This window comes from Tyto alba, unplaced genomic scaffold (genome assembly GCF_018691265.1).
Source record: "Tyto alba isolate M040663 unplaced genomic scaffold, T.alba_DEE_v4.0 Super-Scaffold_28, whole genome shotgun sequence".
Lineage (NCBI taxonomy): Eukaryota > Metazoa > Chordata > Aves > Strigiformes > Tytonidae > Tyto > Tyto alba.
Genome location: NW_024881302.1, coordinates 11,271,387 through 11,286,900, shown reverse-complemented (window position 1 = coordinate 11,286,900; position 15,514 = coordinate 11,271,387). Strand labels below are relative to the sequence as shown.

Sequence of the window (15,514 nt, the reverse complement as noted above, 5' to 3'; positions counted from 1 at the left end):
TTTTTGCTCAAATGGCACAGGTCAAGTGTGTGCTGTTGATTAAGCTTTATACCATTGGTGATTATTCATGCTTTTCTTTGGTTGTTTGATTATAAAACTAGAAAACTGCACATTGACAGCAACAATGAAAAAAAATATGAAGATCTGAAATCCAATCGCAAAAAAAATGGATTTAAAGCATCCTATGAAACCAAGACCAGAAACTCTTCCCCAGGTCTCTTTATAATTTGTTATTATTTGGGTACATACAAGAAGCAGATTAGCAGAACGTTTTTGAAGCTTTATGTCTTCAAGAGAAAGAAAAAAACATATGCATTTCCCCACCTTTGTTTATCCCTAAGACACAGTTGATTTCTAACAGAGCAGATTTATTTCCAAAATCTCTCCGGAAGTATGACTTGAGAAATACAAACACATTTAAATACAGCAACTTACAAATGCCACATATCTATAGCAGGAGGTTAAAATTTTATTCCATCTTAATTTTTTTCAAGCAGCTGTAGGGATTTCTCCATAGTTCTGTGACTATTCTCTGAAGAAAACCAGATAAAGATATTTCCAGGTTCCAATAAATGCATTATTTATAAGCTAAAGCATAAAGGATCAACCTTTTTTGGCAGAATATATTTTATTTTATAGCACTTATATCCAGTGAAATTACCTAAGATTCAGTTAAACTCTGTGGTTAGCTTTTTGCTTTAGTGTTTTTCCTGAAGATAAATCAGAATATTACAAAATTGTAAGTATCCACCTCTCAGCCATTAGCAGTGTCTTTCCTTAAAACCAGAGGAAAAATACAATACTAATTATCATAATGAATCAGTATATAATAACAACTGCAAGCAAAGATATGAGGAATAAGTATCAAAACCTTAAATAGTGTTACATGTGTAACTTTCATCAATTTTCTAAAATGTAAAATACCACCACATACAAGCCCTAAAATGGTACTTCTCTTGTTCACACATACTTACAAATTCACCAGAAACTATGTATTCACAGGTTATATGAAAAATCTGAAATATATTAGTAAACTCCTGTACTGAAACCAAATTCAGAAAAAGCAAAGATGTTCAGAAAATTTCTTTCAAGACTATGTATATGGTCAGAACTTGTTTATACAGCAATACTTCACTGGCATTACTATAGTATAAGGTATCCTTTTCACCAAAGCTATGAAATAAAACATTATTAGTAAAAGATTTACTTTTCCATGGCAATATTTAGTGACATTGATCATACTAATACAGAAACAAAACATTGCGTTACTGAAATAAACTTTATTTAAATATTCATGAATGGTACACAACCGCTGAACACAGCAACAACAAGCTTGCTTATTTATTATGTTTTTTGGAAAACTAGCTGGAATGACAAGGAATGATCAATTACATAATAAGTTGTCAAACACCTTCAATTCCCTGACTATTTTTGAAGCAAAAATAATTACACTTCCTCTCCATTTTACTATTTAAAAATTAGCATTTAAGGAAACTCTGCCTGAAATAAAACTCAAAACTACTATAAGAACAATAATTTCTTTTAGCTGCATAAAGCAAGTTCACATTTTGGAAAACATATACCTAACTTTTATATACATAAGGAATGAAAAGATAGCACGCAATATTACTGATAAATGCATATCCTCACCAAAAAGTTAATTCCTGCCAGAAAAAGTAGCAACTGTTCCCTAAGGACTTTCATATCGAGAAGATGAATGTAACAGGATAACAAGTGGCACGTTCTCACATCAAAGGGAGGACAGTATGGAAGAGAGATGGTGTTCATATGGAACACAGCAGTGGATCAGCGCCCCTACCAGGACTTCTGCTGCATTCCTGAAGAAGGACCAAGGCCCCGCAGTTCCCCCACTTTCCTTGGCCTATAGCATCCTTTTTAAAAACTATCATTATAGGGGGACAGGAGAGTTGAAGGAGCCTGGCTATTTTCCAGTAATGTCCATAAAGTTTCTGTGACAGATAGTTATGCTTATTGAAGCACATGTATATACAGTTAAGGTTTACTATGAAAGTCAAATTAGATGCATCTTATCTTAATCAGAATAACATTTCTGGCTGCTAATACAAATGAATACCAGTAATAAAGTGTTTTATAAAAGTTGACTTCCAAAAATTTTATTAAAAGGTTAAAGAACAATATACCTTTAAGTTGCGATTTTTGTTGCAGAGGAAGAAGCTTTATGGGACTTACTTTCCTACTCCTTAACAAAAAAAAACCAAACAAACCCAAAAACAAACAAAACAACAAAACAAAACAAAACACCAAACACACACACAACTGCTTCTTGAAAAAGATACAAAAATTCCTCTACGTCTTTTGTAAAATGAACGTTGTAAGAATAGAATTTGAAATATAATAGTTTCTCATGTATCTCAACTATAGTGGCCTGAAGAATTCTATAATTAAGTTTCTGGCACAAACCTCAGACATTAACAAGTGCTTTCTGTGGTGCTTACTCCTCAAATGAGTTTTATTTCTATATTTAGGTTTACAAAAAAAAAAAAAAAATCCAACTGATCAACAAATCTCTATGTTTTGATAAAAATGTAGTGTTTTAGAAAACACTATAAAGGTACCAAATCTTCAAATAATTAAAAAAAAAGGCACAATTCTTGCAAATTAACTGAAATAAACAGTGTACTGCAAGAATATCTAGAATCTATATACAGAAGTTGGGCTAGATAACTTCCAGAGCTGCCTTCCAACCGGAATTATCCTATGATCTTACTATTAGGAGGTATAAGATCACAATTAATTGTAATTATACATATGCTAAATGAAATAAGAAAAATTAGAACTATTATTCATAGAAGTGGAAGTTGAACTACATACAATGCAGTGAGATTATAGTATAAAACCAATCTCTGAAAAAAACTGTAACAAGGAATAATGTGTTAACTGCTTGTCATGAAAGACAAACACCATATGCATGATAAACTGAAAACTATTCTCAAGATAGCTTCGCAACATAGAATGTTTTCAAATCTAAATTATGAAAGGGCTCTATCTTAGCACTGATATCACATCTGAAAAAGCAAAAAATGGATCTGTGGGTAAGAAATATGAGGAAGTTGATTATCTTATGAAATAAAGTATCTCTTTATAAAATGTTTTTGTAACTTGTGACATGTCACCAAATAACTAAGCAGGAAAAAAAAAAAAACGTTGAATATAGGAATATTCAAATTAGCTTTCACAAGCAGGGACAAGAGATATTTCTTCCTCTTTCTAAGAAGCTGTGTAAGGTAAGTGATGCAATCATTTCAAAATGCACACAACACAACATTTTACCCATCACTGAATCACTATGGCTCTGAATGAAGTGTTGTAAAACAGATTAATATAAGATGCCAAATCCAAAGCAATGTGGCTTAAATAATAGACACTAGATAAAAGGAAGCAGATTAGATTACAGAATTTACAGTAAACAGAAGATACATAAAAGTGTAAGATATAGTCAAATTCCCATCCCCCAATTCTCTACACAGCGCATTATCATCATCTCTTTCTAGCTGCTTTTCTTGCTACCAAGCCTGTCCTTTGTAAAATGCTTTCCTCCAGCATTTCCGAATATAGTCTAAGAATATACAAACCAAGATTATCCAATTTTGAAGTCATCTCCAATAAATTTCTTTGCCTTGCAAAGGGATATAATAGTATTCCATACTGAAAAAAAAAATCTCAATTAAAACACTTCAGAATTGCTAAGAAGCCACTGGCACAGTATATCCATGTAATTTGAGAAAGGCTCATTGACAAGGGGAAAAAAAAACAAACAACAAAAAAACAGTTTACAAAATTATACTAGAGAGTCTATTTAGTCTATTCTATCAGAAGGCTGGGAAATATGTTGAATGCTGAGACTGCTCCTTTTGAAACAGTATCATAACTGTTATGAAAAAGCTATTAAAATACTTCACATGGAAGAATTAAATTACCACTACTTTAAACTAATATGACCTAAGAATATTTCCATTTTTCAAAGAGAACCTGGGAAACAGAGGAAAATTTCTCTAAGCTGGCATTTTGTCTAGGAGACCAGAAACTCTTTGGACAGTCTAGGAGACCAGCTGAATAAATCAATTTTGCAGATATGCAGAAGTAATCATTCCAACACTGACTTATGTGTCACCGAAATTTATGTTCTCAAAGACTTCAGGAGATATTTATGTCAAATTCTTCACAAGAGCTTTGGGGACACACATAAACATAAGCTCTCATAATGTGAAGCATATTTGTTAATCAAATTACAATAGGTTGTTACTGAGTTATTTTCTTTGCCTTAAGATGTTCAGAATATTGCAATTGAGGAAGTTTTTCTACTCTAGTCATGTGATCAATTGCTTTCAAGGTAAACAGTGAGGTTTCACTATTATAAAATATCTGAAATTCAGTTTCCTCTCAGCTGGTGCATTAAGCAACACTTACAAATCTTTCCCAAAATTTTTGTTATTTCAAACTCTTCAAATCATTTAGCTTACCCGAATTCCTGGTGTAAAATACTATTTATTAAAAAAAAAAAAATCTTACTACCCTTACTATTGCAGCAGCATCACCTACAGCGTACAAAGTGAACCAACAAACGAATGCAGAAAAAAAAACTATATTCAAAAATAACTATATGCAAAGTTTCTTATGTGCTAGAAAATGAGTTGCAATGAATCATTGAAGAAATGCATCCAAAGTCCAAAATAACCGGTGATGCAAGAATTTGTTGTACCTAAGCAGCTCTCAACACTGTTTTTATCATGTGACAAGGTAAACTGACTTTCAGAAGAACGAACAACACAACATACCCAGTCTCCACAGCAGTATGAGAAATTAAACTTTTAAAAACAAGTTGGCTAAGTGAGCATCTCTTTAGATCTTTTTATAAGAGCTCATTATCTAGTCTTTGAAAAGGTATGGGCATGACAAATATCTGATTCACCCATATGTCACTGGAAATTCTAAAACTGTGGGGGAAGTGAGTCAAAGAAATATGAATATACAATTCCTATAACCTGAACTATGAATATTTAATGATGAAGTATTTGCATTGTCTCAATTGCCCTACATCACATGAATGTCAAACCCACTTATGCGTATCTCTTCCTCCCTCAAAGTGAGTAGTTTGGTTTGATGTGTCATCAAAAGCAGAATTCGTATCTTAATACTTTTTTTTTTTTTTTTTTTTTTTTTACAAAGCTTTATATTTATCATTTTAAGATACTAGTTTTGCTATGCAATAAAAAGCTTATATGACTCTCAGCTGTGGTACTTCATGACTGACACTAAGCACTCTGCCTGCACATGCAGAAAACAAACACTTCTCTGTGATAAGGCACAGATTACTAATCTTATTTAACATTTGCGATAGGTTTGTTGTTCACTATACATGTGAATCATCCCCAAGATCTTAGGCATCATAGGTTACTGTAGACCTTATTTAGAATTGCAAGAAGAAAATAATTTCACTATCACAGCAACATTCAGAGGCCTTTCTTAGGCTAAATCACGTTTAGATAAGGGTTAAAATTCTTTTCTCTCAGCATAGCTGTGGCACAAAGTCAAGCTGGAGGCAAGTCACTACTGGAGCGGATGTTTTTTAACACCTTCATTAATGACCTGGATGCTGGGACACAGTGCACCCTCAGCAAGTTCACTGACAATACAAAACTGGGGAGCAGCTGTTACACCCGATGGTTGTACTGTCATTCAGAGGGACCTGGACAGGCTGGAGAAATGGATGCAGGTGCATCCCTTGAAGTTCAGCAAGGGGAAATGTGAAGTCCTGAATCTGGGGAGGAATAGCTCTAGGCACTTGTATGTGCTGGGGGCTAACAATCAGCTCTACAGAGAAGGATATGGGAGTCCTGGTGGACAAGCTGATCACGAGCCAGCAATGCACCCTTTGCGGCAAAGAAAGCCAACAGCATCTTGCACTGCATCAGTAAGAGCATTGCCAGTCGGTCACTGCCAACAACACTGCCCAGAGGGGCTGTGGAGATAGACAAAACCTGACCGGAAATGGTCCTGAGCAACCTGTTCCAGCTGACCTTCCTAGAACTAGGTGGAAGCAGTTGCACCACTTCAGAAATAGGTACTGTTGATACTGTTTCGCAATAGCTGTTATTTATGATATAGTTGTTGATAAAAGTGGTCAGCCATGAAAACCTGACAACAGGACAAGAAAAGAACACCAGACCAAGGAAAACAAAGTCATGCTTAAACAATCAGATGGAAGAAAGAGAGATCAGACAGAAATGTCACTGAAGAGGACTGACAATCCATACTGCTTACATATGTGAGGATACATACAGAAGGGTATTTGTGTCAGCAACAGCTGACACTGACATATTCTGTATTACTGAAAGCAATAAATATAGACATAAATATTCCTACTCAATTTAACTGACACTGAGATCACTCTGCATTATTTCTACTGACTGAAATAAGAACCTGCCGGGAGGAGAGGGGTTCCCATATAATCTCAGTGTGGAAATATACTGGACATCTACCAGAGGAATACTGTGGAGTAATGTTAAAATAAAATAGTCTCCAAAACAAGTCCTCACTGACTCCAGGTATGAAAGCTAGAATCACAACGATCTAGCTTGTACATTTTTGAAAAATAAAACAACAAACAAACAAACAAAAAAAAAAAAACACCCACCAAACGTTTTAAACAAGCACCAAAGCACCCTTGTCTACTACAAGAATAAGCATTTCAGTATTCTCAGACAGGAACACCACTTTGTTCACAATAAACACTGACGCAGTGTTTCTGTTCCCCTTCCCACCTCCTTATTTTTGAAAGCTGTATCAGATTTGAGGTTTGGAAAATACTGTTTGCAGACAGTGCTAGGTACTTTAACAACATTAAGAATATCATATAGCCAATAGAAAGAAAAAAATCAAGGACATTGATACAGTGATTTGGTCCAGATTGGGCAGACAGCTATACCAATAATCTCCCAAATATCAAGCAAAACAAAAATTAATTGGGAAAAAAAAAGAGGGGGCAAGGGGAGCTAGAACTGGACAAAATAGATATATGAAGAGAGAAGAGTCTTACATTTACCTTACACATACATGTATTCCTTTGTATCTAGTCTCATTATGTAATTGTTGCTATTTTCATGGCTTATATTTCTTAATACTAGTCTACTTACTTTTTTAAAACTAATCTTGATGTTTTCATAAGTTCAGCTCGCTAATATTCTTTCCTCTGGAGATGTAACAATGGTTTTACTAATATTTTAAACTCTCACTTACTGTTAACAAAACAAAAACCACAAACCCACTGTATTTATCAGAAAAATCTTTCAAAGGTTTTTTTCAACTTAAATTCAACTAAAGGCTATGGGATTTTTAGTCCTAAATCACTTACATTCTCCTGAAAACTAGTCTACTTCAAAATTATTTTTTCTTGTCTGCAGAATTTCTCATTCCCTTGTTCCACTGCTGTTACCTTTTACGACATTTTCAGTGCTTCTTACCGTGCCAAGGCTTGGACTTTTGTGGCATGTCGCTCTTCCTGTTCTGCTACTTTCCTTCTCCAGTTGTCCATTTCCTGCCTTAGCACTGCGGAATGCTCCATCTCCCCATCCAGCAGATTTCTCAGAGATCTGGAGGAAGGCAGCAGCCTCTGTTAGAACTGCCAGCATTACCTAGTAATTAGAGAATACTCTACGAATCACAGAGTAGGTTGCCTGAATGATACCATTAATGTCATCCTAAAATGTAATTATTTAATGTAATAAATTCACCTGAATTGATTATACAAATATATGAAAAGCTACAATGAAAAAGGACCCAATCAAAACAGTTGTAAGTGGTTACTATTAATTTGTATTACAATCTCATCAATGTGCCCAAAGCATAACCTATTCTGGTATCTACTGTACCACTATGCAGAAATAATTTATTGCAGAAAACATCTTACGGTGTCAGTGCTCCAGTGAGAGTCCATACATCTCAGGAATAATCTATAAGCAATATATTTACTAGCAAGAACAGGAGACAGGTAGGGGTCTTGTTGCTACTGACAGCACTGCCTTAGATGTCTGTGCAAAACCTTTGATGAGATAGCAAAGGTCAGCATGATGCATAATGGTAAAACCCAAACCATCCTGGTCCTTCTGCCAAAAAATACAAAGCTGAATGGGGCAGTAACTTGCAATTATAGAAGTAGGGAGGATAGGAGGCAGGAAAATAGGATCAGTTGGTAGTCTCAACATTTGAAAAAAAAAAAAAAAAATCAAAAACACACCAAAATAAAGTATCTATAGAAAACTGCAAACTATGAAAATAGTCCTAGTACAGCATAACAGTATGTCTTGAATACATTTGTATTTTCATTCATCTAATGATGTGTTCCAACAGACTAAAACACAAAGTAGGTTTGATACCATTTTAAATAAGCAACTTATCATTTTTACATTTACATCATCATTTTGCCCCAAGTGAACATAAGGACACTCACTAATGACAGCCACCTTCAGCATAACATTGTTAGCCATCCTACATCACTTCTGCACCAGAAGGCGAAAAAAGGACGTTTTCTGAATATTTGTATAAAGACAAACTATTACTCATTTGGAAGGCTATCTTAAGAGATCTTAAGAATCATTCGGCTGTAAGTTTTGGTTTCAAAAAACTACAACTGGCAAAAGCTCCCAAGATAAAAAGAATTATACGTGATTTGAATTCAAATGAAAAATCTGACCTGCAACATTACTCTCCAGTATCAACATTTGCGTATTGAAGTGTTAATCTTACCTTTCACAGAAAAATAATATATACATCAAAAAGATTACACAAAGGTTATGCATAGCTTTACACAAAGGACAGCTTGTACTAGAGAACAGATTTTTTTAAAATGGTAGTGCCTCTTGACTGGAAAAAGAAAACTACCTATTCTGTTCTTCCAGTTCATCCTTTCTATTCATCATGGCCACGATAGCTTGACGAAGTTCATCTAAAGAGAAAGGACAAAAAAGATTAATTTCTGCATGTATTTTTGCTCATTTCAGATATAAAAGTCACGTACATAGTGGCACTAATTCAGCATCACACTTAAAATGATGGAAACATCATTTGTTACTCAGCAAAGCACAAAAAAATGCTCTGAATCTCATCACTAATTTGATCAATCTTTCAAAAATGGTATTATCTAACACAGTATCAGTGGTATTGAACAAATCTAATTAGTCTGCACCAGGCTTTAATACAAACATTTACTAGTTTGCCTGTGGCTGCAGCTGTTTTGTTTTAATCGCAGACATATGGGACTGCACCTTTTCACTACATGAATATTAATGAGATATGCTGTTACTTGTTTAATGTCTTCAAATCGCTTCTTTTCCTTGCTATAAATTCTGACATAGGAAATGTAACTATTATAGTGAGACGAAAGTAGAGACAGTGTCATTGCTTCCTCATGGCATATTGTTTCAAGCTCGGTTTTTAAGACTATCTTAAAGACAATGGGATTTCTGAATCTTGCAATCTCTTATGAAAACCTTTTTATTTCCTACAAATACCTTGAAAAATACTTTCTGTCATTACACCAAGAATGAAAATTACTAAAAAAAACTTGTGACAGAATTTTAGAATTTTGAAAGGCTTCTTTAGGGTTTGGTTTAACAGTGAACCAGAGTAACTGAATACCATACAGAAAAGCATCAGCTCAAAGCACTGTCTCACCTGGAGTCCTTCTGCTTTTATAAAGGTTTTACCATGTAACTGTACAGTTGTACTATTTACTATAGTTTTACAGAAAAATACTAGGACTTAATCATCTAATCTAAAACAGATTCTGTCTTTCAGATCTTGCATGAATACATGAAATGTAACAGATCTTCAAAGATTTGAATGGCTTCTAACAAACAGCAGAATGGACACGTGCTAAATTATGATTTTTTTTTTTTAATTTCATTAACAATTTCATTTATGTTAATCAATACTTTTGAGAGCTTCTGTAGGGACACAATTATATTGCCAACCCAACAGTTAAGTGAAATGCTCCTTTGTTTATATGTAAATAAATCAGCCAATTCTGTTCTGCAACTATTCAAAGCAGATGTCAGCAAATTCCTTGTGCTTTTACGGAAAACATACTAACAGAACAGGTATTACTTCATTTCTTCAAGTAAGCAAAGGCATTTCACAACTTTTTTTCCCCTTTACATTCTGTTCACTGATTTACCTGTATCTTTCTTAATATTTTCTAGAGTTACAGAAATTTTTGCCAGTTCAAAAAAAATTTAACATTGTCCTGTGGACAGATTAAGTCTGACAAACTCTAGTAGTGGACAAAGCACGAAAGGTTTTACAACGTCAATTGATCAAATGTATCAGTCAGTGCAGACACCACACTTCGTCTGGCATTGGTAATCTGCTGGTAAATCCACCCTTGCAGGATTTGGCAGGGTTCTCCTATCACTTGAAATCAGCCAAAGTTCTTCGTGCTATATTTTTTCCAAAACATTTCTGCTTCTTTGCACATGAAGAAAGTCAACGATTATTTTCCCACCCATTCTACACTACAGCTTGATAACTAACTGACATTAGCAAGAAACATTACAGTAGGTCATTAGAGGGATTTTGCACTCCATTAATTCAGCACAGAAAGAATAATTACTTTTCTACAGTAACTTAGCATCTTTATATGAGTTCTCTATACAGCTATCAAAAAAAGAAAAAAAAAAAAAGGGGAAAAAAAATAAACCAAATCCTGTAGAAAAGCCAAAAGTGAAATTTGTGGGTATTAAATACTAACACACTTTGAAAGAGACTTCTACTTTCTCCCTCAATTATATTACTCATATTCAAACCCAAAGCTGTGATTACATGGCTACTTTAATCAGTCTTCCTAAGGCTGTGCTTTCAGCAAAAAGGACATTCCAGCTTGCCTTACCCATCATTGCTACCACCTCCCTTGTCCTGGCACTGGTATTTATATACGGTGTCCTAGCAGGAATTGATCCAGCTCAAATGATTTTCATTTGTTTTTCTGCTGGGCTACTTTTCAGATAAGTAGTTGCCAAGTGATCTTATAGTTGAGTTTAATACTGTTCCTGGCACAAGGCACATAGCAGAAAGCAGTCAGGGCAGAACAGAACACCTTTTTAGTCAGTAAGGATGAGGAATAAAAGGTGGAATACCCTTTTTGGCAAGAATAAAGCTCATATTGCATTGAAGTGACCGGGTAACCACTGCAATTTATGTAGCAATTGTAGTAAAATTTAGAATGGAAAGATTATATATGACAAAACATGCTGTGCTCCATTATTTTCATTACGATTTTTCAAAAGATGGTCTATAATAGCTTCTATTAACTAGCATTTGGGGGGAGGGAAGGGGGAAGGGAGAAATACCACACCCTACATTCTGAGACTTAAGTATTATATTTAGTTATAAAATATTAAATTTGGTGATCATGAAATTCAACACACTTAGTATTCTTTTGGTCATGATGAGACACTGCCACTTTGAGGGCTGATTGGAAAGGTTGGGATTTTGAGGGGATTTTTTTTGTTTGGGTTATTTTGTAGTTTGTTGCTGGGGTTTTTTATCAGTGGAAAATTGGTGATTTGTAACATTCCTGAAAATAATAATATGTAGTGTCATGAAAATGGACCACAATCCATCAGCCTATCTGTGAAATAAAAAATTGCTCTAAGGATGAGAAAAAAATAGATTAATCCAATAAGTGTTCAAGCCATTTACAACACAAGCAAAAAACATCCATAGTAAGCTTTCAGTACAGTAACACTCTATAACAAAATAAAGATCTTTAACTATGAAGTTGAATTCAGATTCTTCCTCAAGAAAGCATCAAGTCATTGCCATTTTAAATATTTCAAGAGTATCATTAAAATATTATAATGCTCAGTCTGAGTTACTTGATGTTGTTTCTCTGACTGAATAAATTAAAGCCATTGCTACTCAGACAAGTTATTGTAGCACTGGCTCTGCACTTATGCTGGGGTGACTACTCTAATTGCCTGTATGCATACTCAGCCTCTTTAAATGTGTACTGATTTATTAACATTTAAACAGTTGAAGCTATTACAAATTGTCTCAATTTTTCTAATTTTACCAGCCTATTCAAATTGTAACCTTAACTTGACTAATAACTTAATCTTCTTTGCCTTATTCCACCCGGAATCTTCTGCATTAATAGAGAGTTGAAACCCCATCTCCTCCCACCCCACTCTCCAACACACACTTAAGTAAGCAGAGCATGAAAGCAAGATTCTGTTAAAGACCATGGTTTACATAAAAGGAGAGGAAAAAAAAAAACAACCTCTTGAAATAAAAGATGTTAAAATGCTTTTTGTTTCCATTTGCCTCATTTTTTCTGAAAGTTATGGAATTGACAACACTGTGGAGACACAGCAAAGCAGAAACTCCAAATTTCATTATTACATTATTATATATTTCATTATTACAAAAATCAATGCTTGATTTAGGACCACAAAAGTAAAAAAAATACTTCATATTCAGGATTTCTTGCTAATTTAGTTCAACTACTGATAGCAGTGGAAATGTGGAAGAAAGCATCAACACAAACAACTAGTCTGCACTAAGAGCCCACGGTTCCAAGAAGCCTTGTACAGCCTGTGCTTACCACAGCAAAGATATTGCTTCATTGCTGTTATTTCTTCTTGAAGTGATGAGTATTGAGAAGTCATATTTTCTACTGATTACTCAAAATACAGAGTTTATCATCAATACTTCTTTAACCTCTCCATCCACAATAAATATAAGGGAGTCAGACATTCAACTAGTGTAATTGAATAAACAAAAAGTTACAAAGAAAAAGAAAAACCAGGAACTTTAATTTCATGATCTTTTGATGCAAGTAACTGAATAGAACTAAAAGGATACCATCCTATTTAATGCAGGCATAACATTCAAAACTTTCAAAAATCTTACTCTCACAGAGCCTTCTTGAAAAAATTTAGCAGTGTGTCAGAACAGTCAGCTGAATGGAAAGTAAACCCCGTAACATACACTGCAGCAGGTTCACTTCAAAACTGACAGAACATCCACAGTTCACAAGCTTTTGTCTGTGTGTTATGCCTGCCTCTGAGACCAGTGTATGATCATAACCTGATTTTTTCAGCAGACTTATGTCTCATTCATTGTGTGGTTTAGAAAAAAAAAAGAATAAATAATTTTTAAAAAATCAGGGTTGTAGCAGCAACCATAAATTTGGCATTTCCTGACTTCTGGACTTCACAATATCAGTATTTTTCTCCCAGGTTTTGTTTTGTTTTGTTTTTTTTAATAAAAAAGGGGGAGTATGGTAAAGCATAACCATTTTGGAAAAACTGTTTGATGTTAGAGGTTATGTCCTACTTCTGAACTGCTTTGTGCTTGGTATGTCATTGTCCTGGTACTATACATTCTGTATTGTAACATTAATGCAAAGAGCTACACTACTGTTATTAAGGATCACCATTCAACACCAACATATCTAAAATTCAAGTGATAATCAGATTTTCAGACAGCTATAATAACTAGTGAAGTCTTTGCAATTATGTAGTCTTAAAAGGTATTTTTGCAACAACTAAGAAAAAGCATTCCCATGTGCAAACCAGTAATTCCAAAGCATGCCCATGAGTACACCATGAGTAAACAAAAAATAACAAAAATCAAGGGATGTGCTAATTACATTTTTCATGTTAAAACTCACTTTTTAAAGTGTTTGATGTTTTTTAAAAAAAATTAAACTTATCTTTTATTGTGGAAATTAATCTGTAGTACCTAATTACTAATAAAGCAAATATTCACTCTAAAACATTTTTTTATTCACTTGCATACTACATGCAAAATCTAGCTTCTATAAAGCTTTTGTAAGTCCACATTCAGAGCATGAAATCTATAAAAAAGTGCCATGCTTTAGGAAACACCTGTCAATTTCCCAGCAACCTCCAGAAAAGTCATAAGTTCCACAACTCTTCTGCTGTTTAGCCAAAGACTGAGTAAGTATCATTTGCAATCGCTTGTTATGAAGAATGAGCTGTAAGTGCAATCATCTCTCAGTGTACACAAGGCCATGCAGCACTCCTCTGCAATCCTGCAGATAGAATATCAGGGTGGGCTGGGAGCAGTCTACAGGAGTGATTTTTTTATTTTCCTGAGTGCAAATTTACACAGATATTTTCAGAGACAAATAAAACTTTCAGCAGACTAGTTACATCTTAAATCAGAAGTCTGACCTTTAAAGACATGCTCCCTAAGCTGTCTACAATGAACACTGGCTATTAAGGTTTTATTTAGTGCTCCAAAATCTTGTAAATATTGTCATGTCAGTATTAATAGGACAAATTTTAATAGGAAACAATTAGACAATACAGTGTTGGCCTTCTACCATATAGAAGGGTCCTGACCGAAAACTGCAGCTTTTTTCTCAGTGATGAAATTTATACACCCTCTTTCCACAGCTGTGCTTTCAGAGAAGTCACAAGAATTTAGTACATGTCAGTGACCAACGGCAACCAAGTTACAGAATAGCTCAGAAGCTATTTAGAGGACAGATGAAGTACAAAAACATAAACCTTATTTTACTAACATAGCCAGGATAAAAATATAATACCTAGGTTTGATTATTCAGTAAAGGTCTTCAGTGATCATGAAAAACTGGGTGCTTTCTCAAGTATATATGAAAAAATATGAAATATTGTAAAACACTACAACTTTTACTAATGTTTACAGCTAAGCCCAACTTTAAAAACTGAGAAAATTATTGTGGAAAAACTAAATTCCCAATTATTTACTAAATATAGCACTGTAATCAAAGAATACTGTAAAGAAAGACAGAAGGAGCATCGTTCTAAAATGAAAGTTTGGAACTTCCTTTTTTTTCCACCACAAAAACAAAATGGAGAGACTTGTGCTGGTAGCACAGATTTTTGTGGTGTAAAGCAATGCTGAAAATATAATCTTCCAAAGACAGTAATTGGAGGAAAGTTGTGATTCAAATATGACAAGATAAATATGATTTTTTAAAAACTGGAAAATGACATCATGGAATAGGCGCATAAATATAAAACTTCTGACAAACTTAATTCCTTATAAAACTGGTTATAAGACATAATGATCTGTAAAGAGGGACAAATTTTCAAATGGTTTCTCATACAGTGAAACTCTAACTATGGATTAGGATTTCTCTTGAGGGGTATCAGTATTTTTTTGAGATGTATCGGCTTCTAAGTTAACCTATACCTTACAAATGCATGAAACACAAATTCAGGAAAATAATTTAAAATTGCAGGAATTTTAAATTACAGCTTCTCATAAAATAATTTTCTAGCCTGCATATCAAAATAACGGAGAAAATGTTAGTACTATACTAGTAAATTGGAAAGGAAGCAGGAAAATAATAGATTTTTTTAAGAATATCATTTTAGGCTTTGTCTTCAGAAGTAAACAGCAGAAAAATCCAGTCACTGGAGACCTCATAGCTCTTCTCACTGCACTACTGCATTCCATTTTT

The 15,514-nt window shown here is 34.1% G+C and overlaps 1 protein-coding gene across 2 annotated transcripts in view; it reads right to left on the bottom strand.

The window, feature by feature from the left end:
* SNX29 (sorting nexin 29) overlaps nt 1–15,514 on the bottom strand; it is a 130,489-nt gene that overhangs the window by 88,102 nt on the left and 26,873 nt on the right. For both annotated transcript variants that reach the window (XM_032983686.2, XM_042798743.1), the window contains exons 12-13: nt 8,920–8,983; nt 7,503–7,631 (exon numbers count right to left, since the gene is read on the bottom strand). In XM_032983686.2, coding sequence (XP_032839577.1) covers nt 7,503–7,631; nt 8,920–8,983 — 193 coding nt within the window. The remainder of the gene's footprint in view (nt 1–7,502; nt 7,632–8,919; nt 8,984–15,514) is intronic.